The sequence below is a fragment of the Saccopteryx bilineata genome, chromosome 6 (genome assembly GCF_036850765.1).
Source record: "Saccopteryx bilineata isolate mSacBil1 chromosome 6, mSacBil1_pri_phased_curated, whole genome shotgun sequence".
Classification (NCBI taxonomy): Eukaryota; Metazoa; Chordata; class Mammalia; order Chiroptera; family Emballonuridae; genus Saccopteryx; species Saccopteryx bilineata.
Window position 1 is genome coordinate 163,781,371 of NC_089495.1, and position 17,706 is coordinate 163,799,076.

The window sequence follows — 17,706 nt, forward strand, 5'->3', positions numbered from 1 at the left end:
GCATCCAAATTGGAAAAGAAGAAGTAAAACTATCATTATTTGCAGATGACATGATATTGTATATAGAAAACCCTAAAGTCTCAGTCAAAAAACTACTAGACCTGATCAAAGAATTTGAAAAGGTGGCAGGATATAAAATCAATACTCAGAAATCAGAGGCATTTTTATACACTAATAATGAAGTGTCAGAAAGAGAAATCAGAGAACCAATCCCCTTTACCATTGCAACCAAAAAAATAAAGTACCTAGGAATAAATCTAACCAAGGAGATTAAAGACTTGTATTCGGAAAAGTATAAAACATTGATAAAAGAAATCAGGGAAGATACGAATAAGTGGAGGCATATACCATGCTCATGGTTAGGAAGAATAAACATCATTAAAGTGTCTATATTACCCAAAGCAATTTATAAATTCAATGCAATACCAATGAAAATACCAATGACTTACTTCAAAGACATAGAACACATATTCCAAAAATTTATATGGAACCAAAAAAGAACACGAATAGCCTCAGCAATCCTGAAAAGGAAGAAAAAAGCGGGAGGTATCATACTTCCAGATATCAAGTTATATTATAAGGCCATTGTACTCAAAACAGCATGGTACTGGCATAAGAACAGGCACATAGATCAATGGAACAGAACAGAGAACTCAGAAATAAACCCACAGCTCTATGGACAACTGATATTTGACAAAGGAGGTAAGACAATACAATGGAGTAAAGTCAGCCTCTTCAACAAATGGTGTTGGGAAAACTGGACAGCTACCTGCAAAAAAATGAAACTAGACCACCAACTTACACCACTCACAAAAATAAACTCAAAATGGATAAAAGACTTAAATGTAAGCCGTGAAACCATAAGCATCTTAGAAGAAAACATAGGCAGTAAGCTCTCTGCCATCTGTCGCAGCAATATATTTGCTGATTTGTCTCCACAGGCAAGTGAATTAAAAGACAGGATTAACAAATGGGACTGTATCAAACTAAAAAGCTTCTGCAAAGCTAAAGACAATAAGAACAGAATAAAAAGACAAACTACACAATGGGAGAATATATTTGACATAGCGTCTGACAAGGGGTTAATAACCAAAATTTATAAAGAACTTGTAAAACTTAATACCAGAAAGACAAACAATCCAATCCAAAAATGGGCAAAAGAAATGAATAGACACTTCTCCAAAGAGGACACACAGATGGCCAATAGGCATATGAAAAAATGTTCAACATCACTAATGATTAGAGAAATGCAAATTAAAACCACAATGAGATATCACCTCACACCAGTCAGAATGGTGCTCATCAATAAAACAACACAGAATAAGTGCTGGCGAGGATGTGGAGGAAAGGGAACCCTCCTGCACTGCTGGTGGGAATGCAGACTTGTGCAGCTACTGTGGGAAACAGTATGGACATTCCTCAAGAAATTAAAAATCAAACTGCCTTTTGACCCAGCTATACCACTGTTAGGAATATACCCCAAGAACACCATAGCACTGTTTGAAAAGAAGAAATGCACCCCCATGTTTATGGCAGCATTGTTCACAATAGCAAAGATGTGGAAACAGCCCAAGTGTCCATCAGAGGACGAGTAGATTAAAAAGCTTTGGTATATATAGATATACTATGGAATACTATTCAGCCATAAGAAATGATGACATAGGATCTTTTACAACAACATGGATGGGCCTTGATAACATTATACTGAGTGAAAGAAGTAAATCAGAAAAAACTAAGAACTATATGTTTCCATACATAGGTGGGACATAAAGATGAGACTCAGAGACATGAACAACAGTGTTGGGGTTACAGGGTGTGGGGAGGAGAGGGAGGGGGTTGGGGGAGGGGAGGGGCACAAAGATCATGGCTTTTCAGCATTTGCCATATTCCCCCCTTAATCTATAGACAGACAGCAAATATTTACGTATGGTGTTCCCACTATAAAGACTGCTGTCTTAGGGACAAATGCTGATAAACTATTTCAGCAGTTCCTCCTTCTTCAAAGACTTATATGTAAACATAGAGCTCCATGTTTCATAGGACATACTCAAGCTCACTCCATGCTCCCTGGAGCTTTAGCACAAGGGAATGCCCCCCCCTTTTTTTTAGTATTTTTTCTTTTCTTTATTTATTTTTTGTATATTTCTGAGGATGGGGATGGGGAGGCAGTCAGACAGACTCCTGCATGCGCCTGACTGGGATCCACCTGGCATGCCTACTGGGGGGGATGCTCTGCCCATCTGGGATGTTGCTCTGTTACAACCGGAGCCATTCTAGCAACTGGGGCGGAGGCCATGGGGCCATCCTTAGTGCCCAGGGTGGATTTGCTCCGGTGGAGCCTTGGCTGCGGGCGGGAGGAGAGAGATGAAGAGGAAGGAGAGGGGGAGGAGTGGAGAGGTAGATGGGTGCTTCTCCTGTGTGCTCTGGCCAGGAATCGAACCCGGGAATCCTGCACACCAGGCCAATGACTCCGACGGGTCTACCATATCATGCTTTTTACTTAAAAAAAAACAAACATTTCTTTTGAATGCTGATGAACAGGAGACACCAAATCTTTTTCGCCTGCAAACTACTACCTTCTTCATTAGATCTAGCTAATAACACTGTTCTGTCTCTTTTCCAAATAGCTCCAGATATATGGAAAAGATTTATATAGGCAGATGGGGATCCTCAAACCCCTCAGCGAGATCTTCTGAGAATGGCTTTTAAGATACCTAGAGGCAGAAAAAGCCCAATAGAGATCAGGGGAACTACCAGCTTTTAGGATAAACCCTTAAAGGCTCCAACGCCCCAAAGGGGTCTCATAGGATGCCATCTGGGTCCTGCTTCAATAGTGGAAAGGAAGGTCATTGAGCTAAAGCCTGCCAGGCTTACACGCCTCTGCTGTGAGGAAACAGGGACACTGGAAGGTAGGCTTCCCCCTCGCTCCCCTAAGGGAGGGTTCAGTCTCTTCCAGCCCCGCCCCAGCCACCTATGACCTAACCTTGCCCAGAAAGCTGGGGTTTGCCACTGAAGGCTGAAGGTGCCCAGGGCCGGCGGCCCCATCTACGACACTGTGGACGAGCCTAGGGTATTTCTTCCAAAAAGCAGGTAAACTGATCTCATTCGCACAAGGGCCACTTAACTATGTGTTGCCTGAATAGTCAGGTTTTTCATTCTTCCCTCAAAGATCTCTGTTGTGGGTGTTGATAGTCCTATTTTCTGCTGCTTTGCTTAATATATAGTGTTTTCTTTATCCCTCTACCTCAATGCCCCACTCATATTTCAGGCTGGGACCTACTCCTAATTTAGAGCTCTCTTTCCTCCTTTTGCCAACTTGTATTATGAATTTACCTTTGCCACCCAGCTTAGTGTATCCCAAGGTTCTCTTTACCATGCCACAGTCGCAGAGCTCCAGGGAAAAGCAACCTGGTCTCAACTCTCCAGGCAGAGGAGAACAGAAGCTCCATATCCACGCATGCTGCAAATGGCTTTTTCCAGTCTACCTGAATCATTACCAGCTAGAAGCAGCGGTCATTGGGACTTGGACATGAGCTGCAAAGTATAGAATGGTGACAACAATTCCAGTGCCATGCGGACTTTTCCTGTGGGGAAATTTCCTGGACTCCTGCTCCCTGTGACAGCTCCTAACAGACTGAACTGTGGTTGGGTTGCATTTTTCAGGGATTTGGCATGGTGTTGGGGCCAACTTGGACTTGGGGAACATGTTAAGGACACTACTCTTTTAGGGATTCTTTCTGTATTGGCCAAGAGTTTGCTTAAAGGCTTTTAATCACTGTAAAAAAAAATAGAGGACTGGATGAAGAAGATGAGGCACATATACACCATGGTATATTATTCAGCTAGGAGAAATGGTGACATGGGATCTCTTATAGAGGAATGGTGGAGTCTTGGTAGCATTGTGCAGGGTGAAATAAGCGAATCAGAAAAAAACAGGAACTACAGGATTCCATACATTGGTGGGACATAAAAGCGAGACTAAGAGGCATGGACAGGAGTGTGGTGGCTATGGGGGTGGGGGGAGGGAAGGAGGGAGAGGAGGAGGGGGAGGGTTACAGAGAGAACTGGATGGAGGGTGGCGGAGGATGATCTCTCTTCGGGTGATGGGTATGCAACAGAACTAAATGACAAGATAACCTGGAAATGTTTTCTTTGAATGTATGTACCCTGATTTATTGATGTCACCCCATTAAAATAAAAATTTATTTATAAAAAAAAAAAAAGAATACTTTGTTATGGCCCTGGTTGGTTGACTCAGCTGCAGAGCATCTGCCTGGCATGTGGAAGTCCTGGTTTTATTCCTGGTCAGGGCACATAGGAGAAATGACCATCTGCTTTTCTACCCCTCCTCCTCCCCCCTCCTCTCTCTCTCTCTCTCTCTCTCTCTCTCTCTCTTGCTCTCTCTCTCTCTCTTCCTCTCTCACAGCCATGATTCAAACAGTTTGAGCAAGTCGGTCCTGGGTATTGAGGGTGGTTTCATGGCCTCGCCTCAGGTGCTGAAATGGCTCAGTTACCAAGCAGCAGAGCAGTGGTGCCAGATGGGCAGAAAATTGTCCTGTAGGGGGCTTGCCGGGTGGATCCCAGATTGGGCACATGCAGGAGTCTGTCTTTCTGCCCCCCTGGTTCCCCTTCTTCTCACCTCTCATTTTATAAAATAAATAAATAAATTTAAAAAAATTAAAAAATGCTTTTTTACATATTATGATTATGAGATAGTAGATGCAGATGAGGAGCCACTGAGCCACTTCACCCGCAGGTGTTGTAAGGTACCAAAAACTACAGAATTAATATTAATATTTTAAGAGGCTTGAAGAACATTTTATTAATTTGGGTTAAGGTGTGCAGAGAAATTGTGAGAATAGTCAATGTACTGTGTGATTGGTGTAGTCAGGATGGCCCTTGGCATTGTATTGTAAATGTAAAGGGGAGGAAAACATGGACCCCCAGACATTCCACCACACCTGTGGGGAAAGGGGTGAATGGCTAGCCAGGAGCAGGGCGAGAAAAGCCAAAAATAAACCTTTTCTTACAACTATGAGCCATTTGCGGGCATTTGTCCCCACGGAAACTACCTCTCCTATGTAAATGCATGTAGTTAACACGTGTTACTCTGGACAGAGAGATAGCAGATGAACACTAGATAATATGGGAATGCCTTTTAATATGTAAAAAGATATCTTTCTGCCATTGTGTTGACTTGTAAATTTTGTTTTCTCCAGAAGGATGTATGGCTTGCAAATTGAACATGGTCCTATCATGTTAAAGGACATATGACTATAACCAATAGTGGTAAAGGGCTCCTAATTACAATTTTTGCTTCTGTACTTCCCACTTACAAAACTATAAAAACCAAGTAGAACAAAGGGCCAGCGTGCTCTCCCTCAGATTTCTGTCGGAGTTGCTGCTGCTTGGCCAAGCTAGACAATAAAGCTTTGGTGTGTAATTGAAAAAAAAAAAAAAAAAGAAGATAAATAACACAAATTATTTTCTTCAACCACATTAAATTAAATTAGAAGTAAATAATAGAAAAAAATATGAGAAAACCCTCAATATTTGGACATGAATAATACTTTTATAGATAAGTAGAATAAAAAATCACAATGAGTATTAAAAAATAGTTTAAACTAAACAAAAAATTAAAAAAGATAAAACCCTAGCAGATGCAGTTAAATTAGTGGTTGAGAAAAGGTTGCAGCTTTAAACACATATAGTATGAAGAGAAAATATCTCAAATCAATAACTAAGATTCCAAATAAAGAAACTAGATAAAGAGCATATATATTCCAAAGAAAATGAGGAAAGAATATCATAATATTTGAGTATAAATCAATAAAAATTAAAAAAAAAATCAAAACACCAGAAAAAAGTCATGGAACCAGAAGTCAGCTATTTGAAAAGATCAACAAAGTTTATAAACCTTTCCCTATACTGACACAGGAAGAAACAGAAACCCTCAAATTACCTAAATAAGTCATGAAAGAGAAGTTATACTAATGAAATAGAACATAAAAAGACTTAATGGAATATTATGAATAACTTCATGTCAACAAATTAGATAACTTTGATAAAATGAACAAATTCCTAAAATGACCTAAATTAAGTCAAGAAGAAAGGGAGATTAGAGGATTTTCTTTAAAGCAAGTAACTTAAAAACAATAAAAAAATTGGATCACATCAGTAATTAAAAAATCTTCCAAGATAGAAGAGTCCAGGCCTAGATGGCTTCACTGGTGACTTTAACAAATATTTGTGCATATATGTGAGTATCAATGCTACATAGAATTGTTGAGAAAATAGAAGGGAGGACACTTTCTAACCTATTCTATATGGCCAGCATTACCCTGATACTAAAGTCAGAAAAAGATATCACAAGAAAAAAAAGCTATTGACCAAGAACCCTCATGGGATATAGACATAAAAATTCTTGATAAATTATTAGCAAATTAAATCCAGTAATATGTAAAGAGAAATATACACCATGACCATGAAGGATTTAGACCCAAATTCAAGGATGCCTTAATATCTAAAATCATTATTAATAGACTTATAAATATTAATTATTATCTAATAGTCATATAAATAATATAAATTAATATTACTAAGCCAGTTAATATTAATAAATCATATAAATAGAATAAAAGACAAAAACCCATACATGATCATTGAAATAGACATAGTAAAAGAATTTGACAAAAGTAAACACCAATTTTTTTTTTTCAGTGAGAGTTGGGGAGATAGATTCCCGTGTATGCCCCAACCAGAACCCATATGGCAACTCCTGTCTGGAGCTGATGCTCGAATCAACTGAGCTGTCCTCAGTGTCCAGTTTCAATGCTCAAACCGATAGAGCCATGTGCTACGGGAGGGGAAGAGATAGAGAAGGAGGAGAAGGAGGGGAAAAGAAGCAGATGGGGCTTCTCATGTGTGCCCTGACCAGGCTCTTTGACCCGCTGGGCCAAAGCTCTATCCACTGAGGCAACAGGTCAGAGCCACTAACTCTTTATTTTTTAAAAAATGTTCAATCAAGTTCTGAGAAATGAGAACTTCCTAAAACTGATTAAGAGCATCAGCAATATTGTCCTTCATTATGAAAGTCTGAATGCTTTTCCCTGAGATCAGGAGTAAGGCAGGCATGTTCCTTTCAATTCTTTCTTTCAGCATTGTATTAGAGGTTCTGGCCAGTGCAATGCAGCAAAGAGACAGGACAAAACAACCCCTCCCAAACATCCCCCTTCAGTATCTGAAGGAATACTGAAAACAATTTGCAAAAAGTTGTCTGAATTATATCTTTTTCCTCTGGGTCAGTTGCTTTATTTTTGGGGAAGTGTTCTGTTTCCTTCGTACCTTTGGTTTTTCTTCAAATGTCTATCAAGTCCTCCCCACTTTATTCATATTTATGAATGTAGCATATGTAAGTGCTACATTGCATTTTGGAAATCCTTTCCAACAGATTTCAAGTTTTTAAATGGGAGGGCAGACTCACAGCTCTTGGGTAGCCCTAGTAAATGATTCAAAGAAGTGAACAAGTGTCCTGTGACTGCCCCAGTTCTATCTGGGCTTTATTTGTGGGTTCTGAAGTAGCAGCTTACTCTGCACATTCTTTTCTCTAATGTACAAAGAACAGCACCAGCGTTAGAAGAGTCTGAAATCAGCATGTCTCAGATCGAGGAGCTGCCAGCAAAGCCAACTGTGTGACCACGGGCAACCCCCGAGCTCCAGTCTGCTCATGTGCAAAGTGGGACAGTAATGGTACCAGTTGCAGTGTTGATGTGAAGACAGGATGGCAGACTGTGCAGGAAGCATGAAGAACCTGGCACAGAGTGGATGCTCCATAAATATGTGTGTTTCCTTCCCTCTTCTTCCTTCGGTGAAAAAAATAAATAAAGGCTCAATCCTCTTGGGCACTGTTTCTAAGCGGTGACTTCCACGAGCTTTAGGACCCTAAAGGGCACTGTCACAAATAAATGAGTAACAATTGGCCTTTCACTATTTGATACGCATCTCTAACAGCAGGGGGGTTGTTAGACCTCTCCACCTCTAAACTTGATCCACTTCACTTCATAACTTTAAAACAGAATTTTGTATTTCATAGAACTGCTTTATTCCTTGTTCCTGCAATTTCTCTGAGTTTCTCTGTGTGAAAAGGAGAAATGGTTTCCTGCTGTTGGTGTTCCTGTAAGCTGCAGTTTTAGCTGCCAGCTGGAAGCGAGATGACAGAATAAAAATCCAGGGAGGAGAACCTGGCTCTGTGGGGTCCCAGGACCAATTTATCACGCAGCCGGAGCCCTGCAGGATCCCTTGGAGGGAGGCCTGCCTGGCCAGGGGAGGTGCAGGGAGAGAGCATAACAACAGCCCTCTCTGTATGCCTGCGCCTCCCTCTGCCGCCCTGCGATCTTACGCTGTACGACATAAACCACAACGGCCCCTTTACCGCCACCAGCAGCTCCCTGTCGTAGGGTAGAGCAGGCCAAATCATAATTTCAGAGGCCTTTCCATAAAGATTCTTGAAATTAGCTACAGAACTCAGTCACATTAACACTACAACCTAGAAGGCAGTGGTGGGATTCAGCCAGTTCACACTGGTTCGGCAGAAATAATATCTAATTTTTTGTTGAGTTCCGCAAACAGGTTGTTAAAATGGCACTTGTAATCAGGGTTCTCTCTAAGGTGGGCACCTGGGCAGCTGCCCAATGTGGAAATCACAAATTTACATTCCTTACTCTTTTTTAATGTTCATCTGTGCAACAGCGTATTCTAAGTGCCCACAGTAATGTTCATTCCATCTATAGGTGAAAAAAATTGACAGGACTATGCTTGTAATATTTATTTATCTTTCATAAAACTCATTATACCTTTGATGAAATACTACATTTTAATTCCCTCGCATTTGTTACTTCAGTGAAAAAACATAATGTAAAGAGAAAAAGTGCCAAACAACCAGGGGGTGACAAGCTGTCATTGGAAATACCTTAAGTAGCAGTTTTATGTTTCCTATCAGGTATTATTTAATATGTTTTCATTAATATTTTGAAACTCTTTTCTATAACAATTTAGTCTTATGTACCTCTTTTATTGTTCTTATTTAAGTATTAAATGCATGAAATAATAAACTACATTTCAGTATATCGGGTTTTTTTATACTTAAAATGGTCATTAGGGCAGAGAAGTGGTTAAATTGTTTGAATTCCACCATTGCTAGAAGGCAAACTGAAAACTCCATATGCTCTACCAAAAATGTGTGTCAGGTGAGCAAAACTCTCTGATCAGGCAAGTCTCCATTATAAATGCCAGAAATGAACCTCTCCAGGAAGTGTTAAGAGGACAGATAAAAGGCAGAGTGCCCAGTAAACAGGAAATCCAGGCACACGGCCCCTGCTCTTATCCATGGCAATGGCTTTCTGAAAACTGCCGCTTCCAGGAAACAGTATCGACTGCTATAGGCCAAGTGAAGATACAGAATTCCCAAAGCAGTTAAGATCACGTCTGTTCCCATTTGTCTGAAGCAGCACTGCCTCTTAGAGGAGCTGCAGGTCAATATCTGCTGTGCTTTCTTGCTTCAGTCACAACATAACCATGTTCAATTAGATGATCTTAAAAAAATTATGCCAAATTGTCCAAATCTTGCCCTGTGGTAGAATGCTATAAAACTCGCCCCCAACTTGTTGGAATTTTTCTATACTGTCACCCTAAATAGTCCCTCTCACATTGACTTTGAACTTGGCTATGTGAGTTGCTTTGGCCAATAAGACAATAATGTGTAACACAAGCAAAGACTTAAAAAGCACTTGCACACTGGGGCTCACCCCCTCTGGCTGCTCTTGAAAATCTATCATGGCTTCTTTGTGATGAAGTGGCCTGTTAGATGACGGAATACAAGTGGTCCAGCCACCTCTGTCACCCCAGGCAATGGTCAGACAACATTCTCAAGCATGGCTGCCTAGATGAGCAGCAGCTAACACAGACGAATAAGCGAATCTGGATAAGACCAGCAGGGCAACAACTATTCAGCTGAGACCCACTAAAATTTTGATCCTGAGAATCATTAAGTAAATAAGTAGCTATTGTTTTAAACCATTGAGTTTGGGCAAGTTGTTATGCAGTGAATTCTAACTATATTTGACTCTAAGATTTTATGGAATGGAAAAAGGAATAAACCACATATATGATGACACTTCTAACCAACCATTTACTTTTGTTTTGTTTTATTTTTTCCATTTGCAGAAATAAATAAAGAGTGTCTAATTATATCATAAAAGTGTTGCTGAGAAAATGCCTTTGTTTTTACAGAATTCCTAAAGGATCAAATAAACCACTTTACGGGAATTCCTCCAGGGGTGTATGAACACCACAACTGTGCCTTGATTTCTTCCTCTCAGAACCTGGGGTGAGGAACAATTTCTTTGTCTGGGTTTGCTATCTGGATGTCAACCAGAAAGTCTCATTAAATGCCTAAGAAGCAGCTCCACTTGGAAACTACTTGTTTTATTAATTTCCTTTCTCGCTACGGTATAAATGCCAATATGCTCCCTATTACTACTATAATCAGAGCTCACTATAAAAATATTAATACACAGTAGGTACAATTATTATGATAAAGATCCCAGTTGCTGTATCATTAAAGATAGATGGCTTAGGGGAGCTCAGCTGCCCAGCAGCCTGAACTACCTGTCAAAGACTCGGAACAACCATGTAAAAAATTCTGTCACCCCAGCCACTCTCCTTCTAGTGGTGATTAAAAAGATTGTCTTTAAGTTGGTTGTGAATCTTTGTAGAGGTCCAAAAACCATATTTATTGGCTGAGATCATTTTGTGAAAGTTACTGAAACAAAATAAATTTGGTAACTAACTGATTACCAAAAATATGGATTAAGACATACTATGAAAAAAAATCGCATTTAAATATTGGTTGTGTTTATTTGCAAGTCTTAAAGAAAGAGAAATAAAATTCTTTTGAGTTTAGTTCACTATGCAGCCACAGGATGAAAGTCACCTGAGGACTAACAGGATATGCCTGACGCATCTTGTCAGGATCACCTACCTGTTCCTCTCTATGACCTTGGCATCACAGTGCACTGACTCAAGGATATGGATATAAATCGTATGGGCATAACAAGTAACAAAGGCATGCTGGAGACATTTAGGAATTTCTTTTACATTTTCAATCTAATAACTATTCTCAACCTTTCGTTGCTGGTGGATATGGTAAGTTGATCTTCCAAAAACTCACAATAAAACTGAAAACCCCCTGTGGATCAACTTGGCCACTGGGGGGGGGGGGGACAGAAAACATCTCTGCATAAGAGACCTAACTCCTTCATTCTCATAATCTCCAAACAGTAGCTTATTTCACTTTTTAAGTATTTATTCACGTTTTTTGGGGGGTGGTGGTGGTATTGTGACAGAGACAGAAAGAAACAGAGAGAGGGACAGATAGGGACAGACAGAAAGGGAGAGAGATGAGAAGCATCAATTCTTTGTTGCGGCACCTTAGTTGTTCATTGATTGCTTTCTCATATGTGCCTTGACCGCGGGCCTTCAGCAGACCGAGTAACCCCTTGCTGGAGCCAGCGACCTTGGGCTCAAGCTGGTGAGCCTTGCTCAAACCAGATGAGCCAGTGCTCAAGCTGGCGACCTCAGGGTTTCGAACCTGGGAACTCTATCCACTGTGCCACCACCTGGTCAGGCCATATTTACTCATTGTTAATGCTGTCCTGATTCTCTCTTTCACCATCCCTTCAATAGGCCTCCAATAGGCTCTGTGCATCTAGTTTGGTCCTAGCCCCATGCCCCCTCCTCTCTCACCTCCATCTCCCCCTACAGCCTTGTTCTACCCTATAATCAGAATAGCTTCCCAAAATACAGACCTGACCATGGTCCTCCTGCCTGAAAGCCCCCAGTGGTTCTCCACTCCCAGGGAGCCATCAGGGTTTCTGGCTGCATGGCCTGCATGGTAGGACAGAGAAGTGGGGCTGAAGCTGTGGGTGGGCCTGGGCCCTCTAGTTTTGTGCTCCACCTCTCCTAGAGCTCCTTCTTGACTCTTATCCATCCATCCTTTCTTTCTTACAGGTACCCATCGAAAATCCAGTCTGCTTGAGAGGGGTGACAAGGCTCTTGGTGATGGGACCCCACTTCCAAAAACTCACCATGATCCATAGAACTTTTCAAGTCTAACCAGTCAGTATTCCCTACGGATCTAGGTTGGATGCCTGTGTGCTTCATCTGCTCACAGCGGCCCCATGGACTGGAGTCCCCCCCCCCCCCGCCCCAGAACCCTTCTTGCCCCACAGTCCGGTTCTCCTCCTTAAGATGTAGTGCAGGAGCTGCAGCCCCCCTACCCTTTAGATGCTCTCTGAGCAGACTTGGCATTCTGTCATCATAACTCATGTGTTATGCTGAAACTACATTTTTGTGTGTCTTCTTACACTTTATGCAGGTAAGCAGCATTTATACTCTAGCTTTCAGCAAAATCTTAGACCTTAGAAAGCAGTGGACACTTATCAGAGGCTTTTGAATAAAGCTAAAGCACTCTCCCAACTTTCTCAAAACTCTAGCATTGTCAGAGCTCCCACCATTCTCTTGCCCTCACAGGTGTCCTGAGACGGCGCTAAGGTCTCCCTGGATAGCCTCCACCACTCCAACAACTCCTCTCCACTCCCTGTTGGTTGGTTTTCAGCTCCATTCACAGGGATTCTACATCACTTTTTATTTTCCTATTTCTGATTTTCTCCTCTGACTAAAATATCTCTCTCCAGCTGCTTCTGGTTCTCATTGTACTTCCAATCCTGACGCTTCAAATCTCCATGGCCCGTCTATTCCTCCTGATTTTGCTGGCCTCCTACCCAGTCTGGGTCTTCATGGGTGCTTGTCTGATTCAACTCCAAACCTCTTCCTTCTTGCTTCGCCAGCCTCCTCCAGAAAATATGGCTCTTCCCTCCCTGTCACTCATGTCCTGGAAGAATATCCTCCACCTTCAAGGCAGTGAAATTACTTCCTCAAGCTTGGGCACCTGCCTCCTAGTTGACAAACGTTTGCCTTTTGTTCAGACCTGTGACACTCATTCTTTCCCTCCACCTGGGGGGCTGCATCAAAGGGGAAGAGATGTGATGTACAACCAGAGGCTGTTGTACATGTGACACTGTGTCACTGTGCATGTTTTTAAGAATGTGATCCAAACACCCTTACCTGCTTGCTCTCCAGTCTACTAAAGAAGTGACTCTTGTGCTAATTCAATTCATCTGTCCTTTTTTAGGCTATCAATTCTACTACTTCCAGCAGGTTTTAACTCCACCAGTGATCCCTTAGTAGAAAGTCTGCCAAATTAAGGAAACCACACATGTATGGCAGCAAAACTACTTCCCAAATTGTCACCTCAAATGCATTTCTAGCTTTATGTTGCCCTAGGGCTACATGCCCCCTTCTCACCTTGCTCTCTTTTGCCAATAACCCCTCTTTCCTGTGGATAGAGTCTTAGCAGAGGTCCCCAAGTGACCTGCTAGTACTGGAAACCTTTAAATCCACCTGTAGCCCCATCCCAATACCTGTTACGTTAGGTTATTTCTAATCAGAATTCCTGCTGAAGCGTTCACTGGGGCTTGGTTGCTTTGTTTCTTTCCACTCCTTCCAACTTCCACAAATATTGAAAGGTATAGGCACATCAAGAATGCTTCAGTTTACCTGCATTTTCTCACACTAGTCCCTAATTCTGCCAAGCACCTGTGGGTTCCCACCAAACCCCCACACCCCATTCCCGAAGGCCTGTGACAAACGCATCCTCTGACCTCCAGGTCCTGGAATTCCTCTTCCTCCTCCACGTCATAGGAGAGGGTGTGGATTTTGATGTCATCAGCTGAGAGGTCAATGAACTTCCCGTCAGGATACTCCAGGGCCTCTTTAGTGGGCGACCGGTCTTCAATGAAGGTGGTCTCGCAGCAGTCGGCAGCCACGCCATCCCCCCAGGAGCGCAGCACGCCCTCCGAGTAGAGGATGATGTTGGGGTGGAAGTGGGACTCCACTGACTGCTGAAGGGTGTTGGGGTCCAGCAGGTGCTGGACTGGCTCATTCCTGCTGCCGTCCAGGCTGGCCGATGCTGCACTGCCCACTACGCGGCAGTTCTGGTACTGGGGCGCTGGGTAAATAGACACCAGGCCATCTCTGTTCTCGGCCATGAAGTTTCTGGTGTTAATTAAGCCATTCCTCTTGCCAGCATCGCTGGCTTTACTGTGCACCAGCACACTCTTCTGTTCAATGATGCCATCCATGGTGCTCTCCCTGCCCAGCTGGGCGTCAGGCTGCGGCTATCAGGCTGCACTTCAGCGTCACACTTGCCTCATGAAACCCATGTCTCCTGGAGGAGAAGGAAACAGAGATGAGACAAGAAAATCACACCCAAAAGAGCTAATCACCCAGACTTTGGTTGTTTCAGGTGTGCTAGTCAGTCACTATACACCGTAGTTACGAGAGTGAGATGATATTCCAGCTCCAGCTAATCCGCCAATTTAAAAAAGGCTCCATCAGCCCAGCCAGCCAGAGTAAAGCAGAAACTCATTATTTTCATCTCTATCAAGTCTCTGTTTTCAAATGAAGGGGACTCTGCAGGAACTGGAGCCACTGCAGCTCTGGGGGCACCTATGATGGCTGGCAGACATTCTGAAACTCACAGGCAAACCCAGTCACATCAGCATCAGGTCAGTCTGCAGGGAAAATGAGGCTGTAAGTCTGCAGTCGAGATGGACTCTTCTAGGTCCACGGCTACTCACTCATCCAAGCAAAACCCTCAGAAAATAAAGGGTTTAGAATAATGTCCCACACCGATTTAGAAGATAAATGCCAAGAAGACCCATACCATTGGGACTGTATATGGACGAAATTCCCCAACTGAGGAAATACATGCACATTCTAGCACAGGCTGATACAGGTATTAAAATGAGCTCGACACATATGCTTCCTGGCCTTCCAGCATAGTCCCAGGGATCAGACGAGAGATTTCCTTGTCTTAATGGTGCTCAACTTAGAGAAATATCTACATGGTAGGGATGCAATTAAGAAGTCCTCCGAAGTGTTTCTCCTTAGGATGTGTTTCTTCTTAGGGTTTCAAATGTTAAAAATGAAAAATGTTACACAAGCTTAAGATTTCTGGAGATAAAGAATGAATTTCCTCAGGCTTTTCATCTTTGCAAGTTAACTCATTTAGGAAAATATTCTGTCTTAGGGACTTCGGCTGCTCTGACTTTCTATGAGATTTAAGCATTTTCTCACATCATAACTGTTTTATTTGGTGGTAGCTACAGAAATCTACAATTTCTGACTGACTAAAGGAAGAGAGAGAGAAAGAGAGAGAATGCATTGGTGACTAACTGGAAAATACCACTTCAATGATGTCGACAAGTGACTAGTTGAACTACAATACATGCACTGAGCAAATGGTCACTATTATTAACATTACAGTGTCAAATTTAAGAGAGGTCAGAAACATACTGCCACCTCAGCTTGTGTGGCACAAAGAAGTACTTAGCACTGAGGGCACAGTCACAGTCTGAGCACTTAAAATCATTCATTAAAATAGTTGAGCAAGGTTTTGTGAGCAGCTACAGCACACAGGCATGGCATGTGTTTGAGCCCCACCTCTGTGCTCGATCAGCTCCCAAGCGAGCACAATATGCTCATGGAGGTATCTCTGGTCTCAACACTCCACTTCTCTAACCCTCCTTCCACAGAGAAGCCTCTGGGTTGTTCTCAATATCGGGCCCCTCATTTGGTTTGTGATCCTCAGGATGTACTATCAAGACTAGAATAATCCATTCACTCATCCAAGCAAAACCCTCAGAAAATAAAGGGTTTAGAATAATGTCCCACACCGATTTAGAAGATAAATGCCAAGAAGATCCATACCATTGAAGCCCAGTTTGTTCTCAAACTTAGCTCCTTCCACCCAGATCCACTGTAAGTATCTTGGTTCAGTTTCTGCCTCCTCAATGGAGTTGCATGCTATTGGCCAGCCAGAGTAACCCCTTCCTTTTCTGATGTGTTCACAGCAGCTACGGCATCCTTCTCTGCCAACATGACAACATCTCCTAGTGTCAGCATCTTCCCCCAGCTGCAGTTCCTGTGCAGGAACTCCTTAAAACAAAACAAAAAAAAAAAAAAAAAAAAAGAAAGAAAGAAAAAAAAGGAAACCAGGCCCAGGCCAGGTAGCTAAGTTGGTTGGAGCGTTGTCCCGACATCGTGAGGTTGTGGGTTCCATCCCCAGTCAGGACACATACAAAAATCAACCAATGACAGCATGAATAAGTGGAACAATGAGTTGGTGTTTCTCTCTCTCTCTCTCTCTCTCTCTCTCTCTCTCTCTCTCTCTCTCTCTCCCTTCCTCTCTCTTTCTAAAAAGCAAAAAACAAACAAAAAACCTTCCAAAGAATCAGTATTGCCTATTCCCTTTCCGGTGCCTGGTGTGTAGCAGGCACTCAGTGAATGTTTGTAGAAACAAACAATACCCAGTGTTGTGCTACCACAGATCCCTTCCTGGTGACTCCCTTGAGCTGCACTAGCCCCGAATGTGAAGGGAGTATCTGAGGCAGGCACAGCTTAGGTCTCTTAGGTGCTCTCTATGGTTTGTCGCCCGAAGTGCCAGCAGAGAACTGGCAGCATTAGCACCACCTGGGATCTTGTTAGAAATGCAAACTCTTGAGTTCCACCTGGAACTATTGAACCAGAATCTGCATTTTAACATGGTCACAAGAGGTTATTCTCCACTCAAAGGTTGGAGGGCACCATTCTATTGTATATATAGAGAGCAAGTTTTGGCCTGTTTTACAAGTTGGCTCTAAATCACAATGGATTATTTACTATATTTTAAAATTATTTAAATAAATATATCAAACAATTTACATTCCTAAAGAACCTTTTTTCTTCCTGAAGTGAAGTTTTCCAACTCTGAATATCATAAATTATGATTCCATCTGAATGGAAGGGGCTGAAATTAGTGGACTTTTTGTCACTGCATTGAGCTACAGTATCTTTTTTTTAAGATTTTATTTATTCATTTTTAGAGAGAGAGAAACGGAGAGAAAGGGGAAGGAGCAGGATGCATCAACTCCCATATGTGCCTTGACCAGGCAAGCTCAGGGTTTCGAACCGGCAACCTCAGTGTTCCAGGTCGATGCTTCATCCACTGCGCCACCTCAGGTCAGCCTTCAGTATCTCTTTTAACACACACTGACTTGTCATACATGGACTTTACCTTCATGCCACCTCCTAGTTCATTCCTTGTATTTACTTCTAAGCACTGCTACCTAATAGCCTTTCCTCAAGCCTGAGTTCAGTAGTTCAGACATAAAATGGAGAAAGAATGTCTCCAACATGGCTCTGGCTGGGGTAATACACCAGTCTCCTCACTATTGCTTTCTGGAGCCTTATCCAGTGACTGCCTTGATCTTCTGAGGCACTTTACAACATAGATCAGTCGATGATAGATGGATGGATGATAGATAGATAGATAGATAGATAGATAGATAGATAGATAGATATAGATAGATAGAAAACAGAAAATACTTTGTATATTTTATACTTTTACCCTCAGTCCATGATACTCAGAATAAGTGGCTACGAAGAGGAAAACCTCTCACTTGATCTTTTATTTCTGCTTGAATGCGCCTGCTTTGTCTAGGATGCTGCCTCTTTTGGCAAAACTCTAGGCTGTGCTAGGGTGTGGCT

General features: G+C 42.2%; 1 protein-coding gene across 2 annotated transcripts in view; it reads right to left on the reverse strand.

Annotated features, from left to right (window-relative positions):
* SYNDIG1 (synapse differentiation inducing 1) overlaps positions 1 to 17,706 on the reverse strand; it is a 253,541-nt gene that overhangs the window by 161,102 nt on the left and 74,733 nt on the right. For both annotated transcript variants that reach the window (XM_066234944.1, XM_066234945.1), the window contains exon 2: positions 13,779 to 14,344. In XM_066234944.1, coding sequence (XP_066091041.1) covers positions 13,779 to 14,258 — 480 coding nt within the window. In that variant the 5' untranslated portion in view covers positions 14,259 to 14,344. The remainder of the gene's footprint in view (positions 1 to 13,778; positions 14,345 to 17,706) is intronic.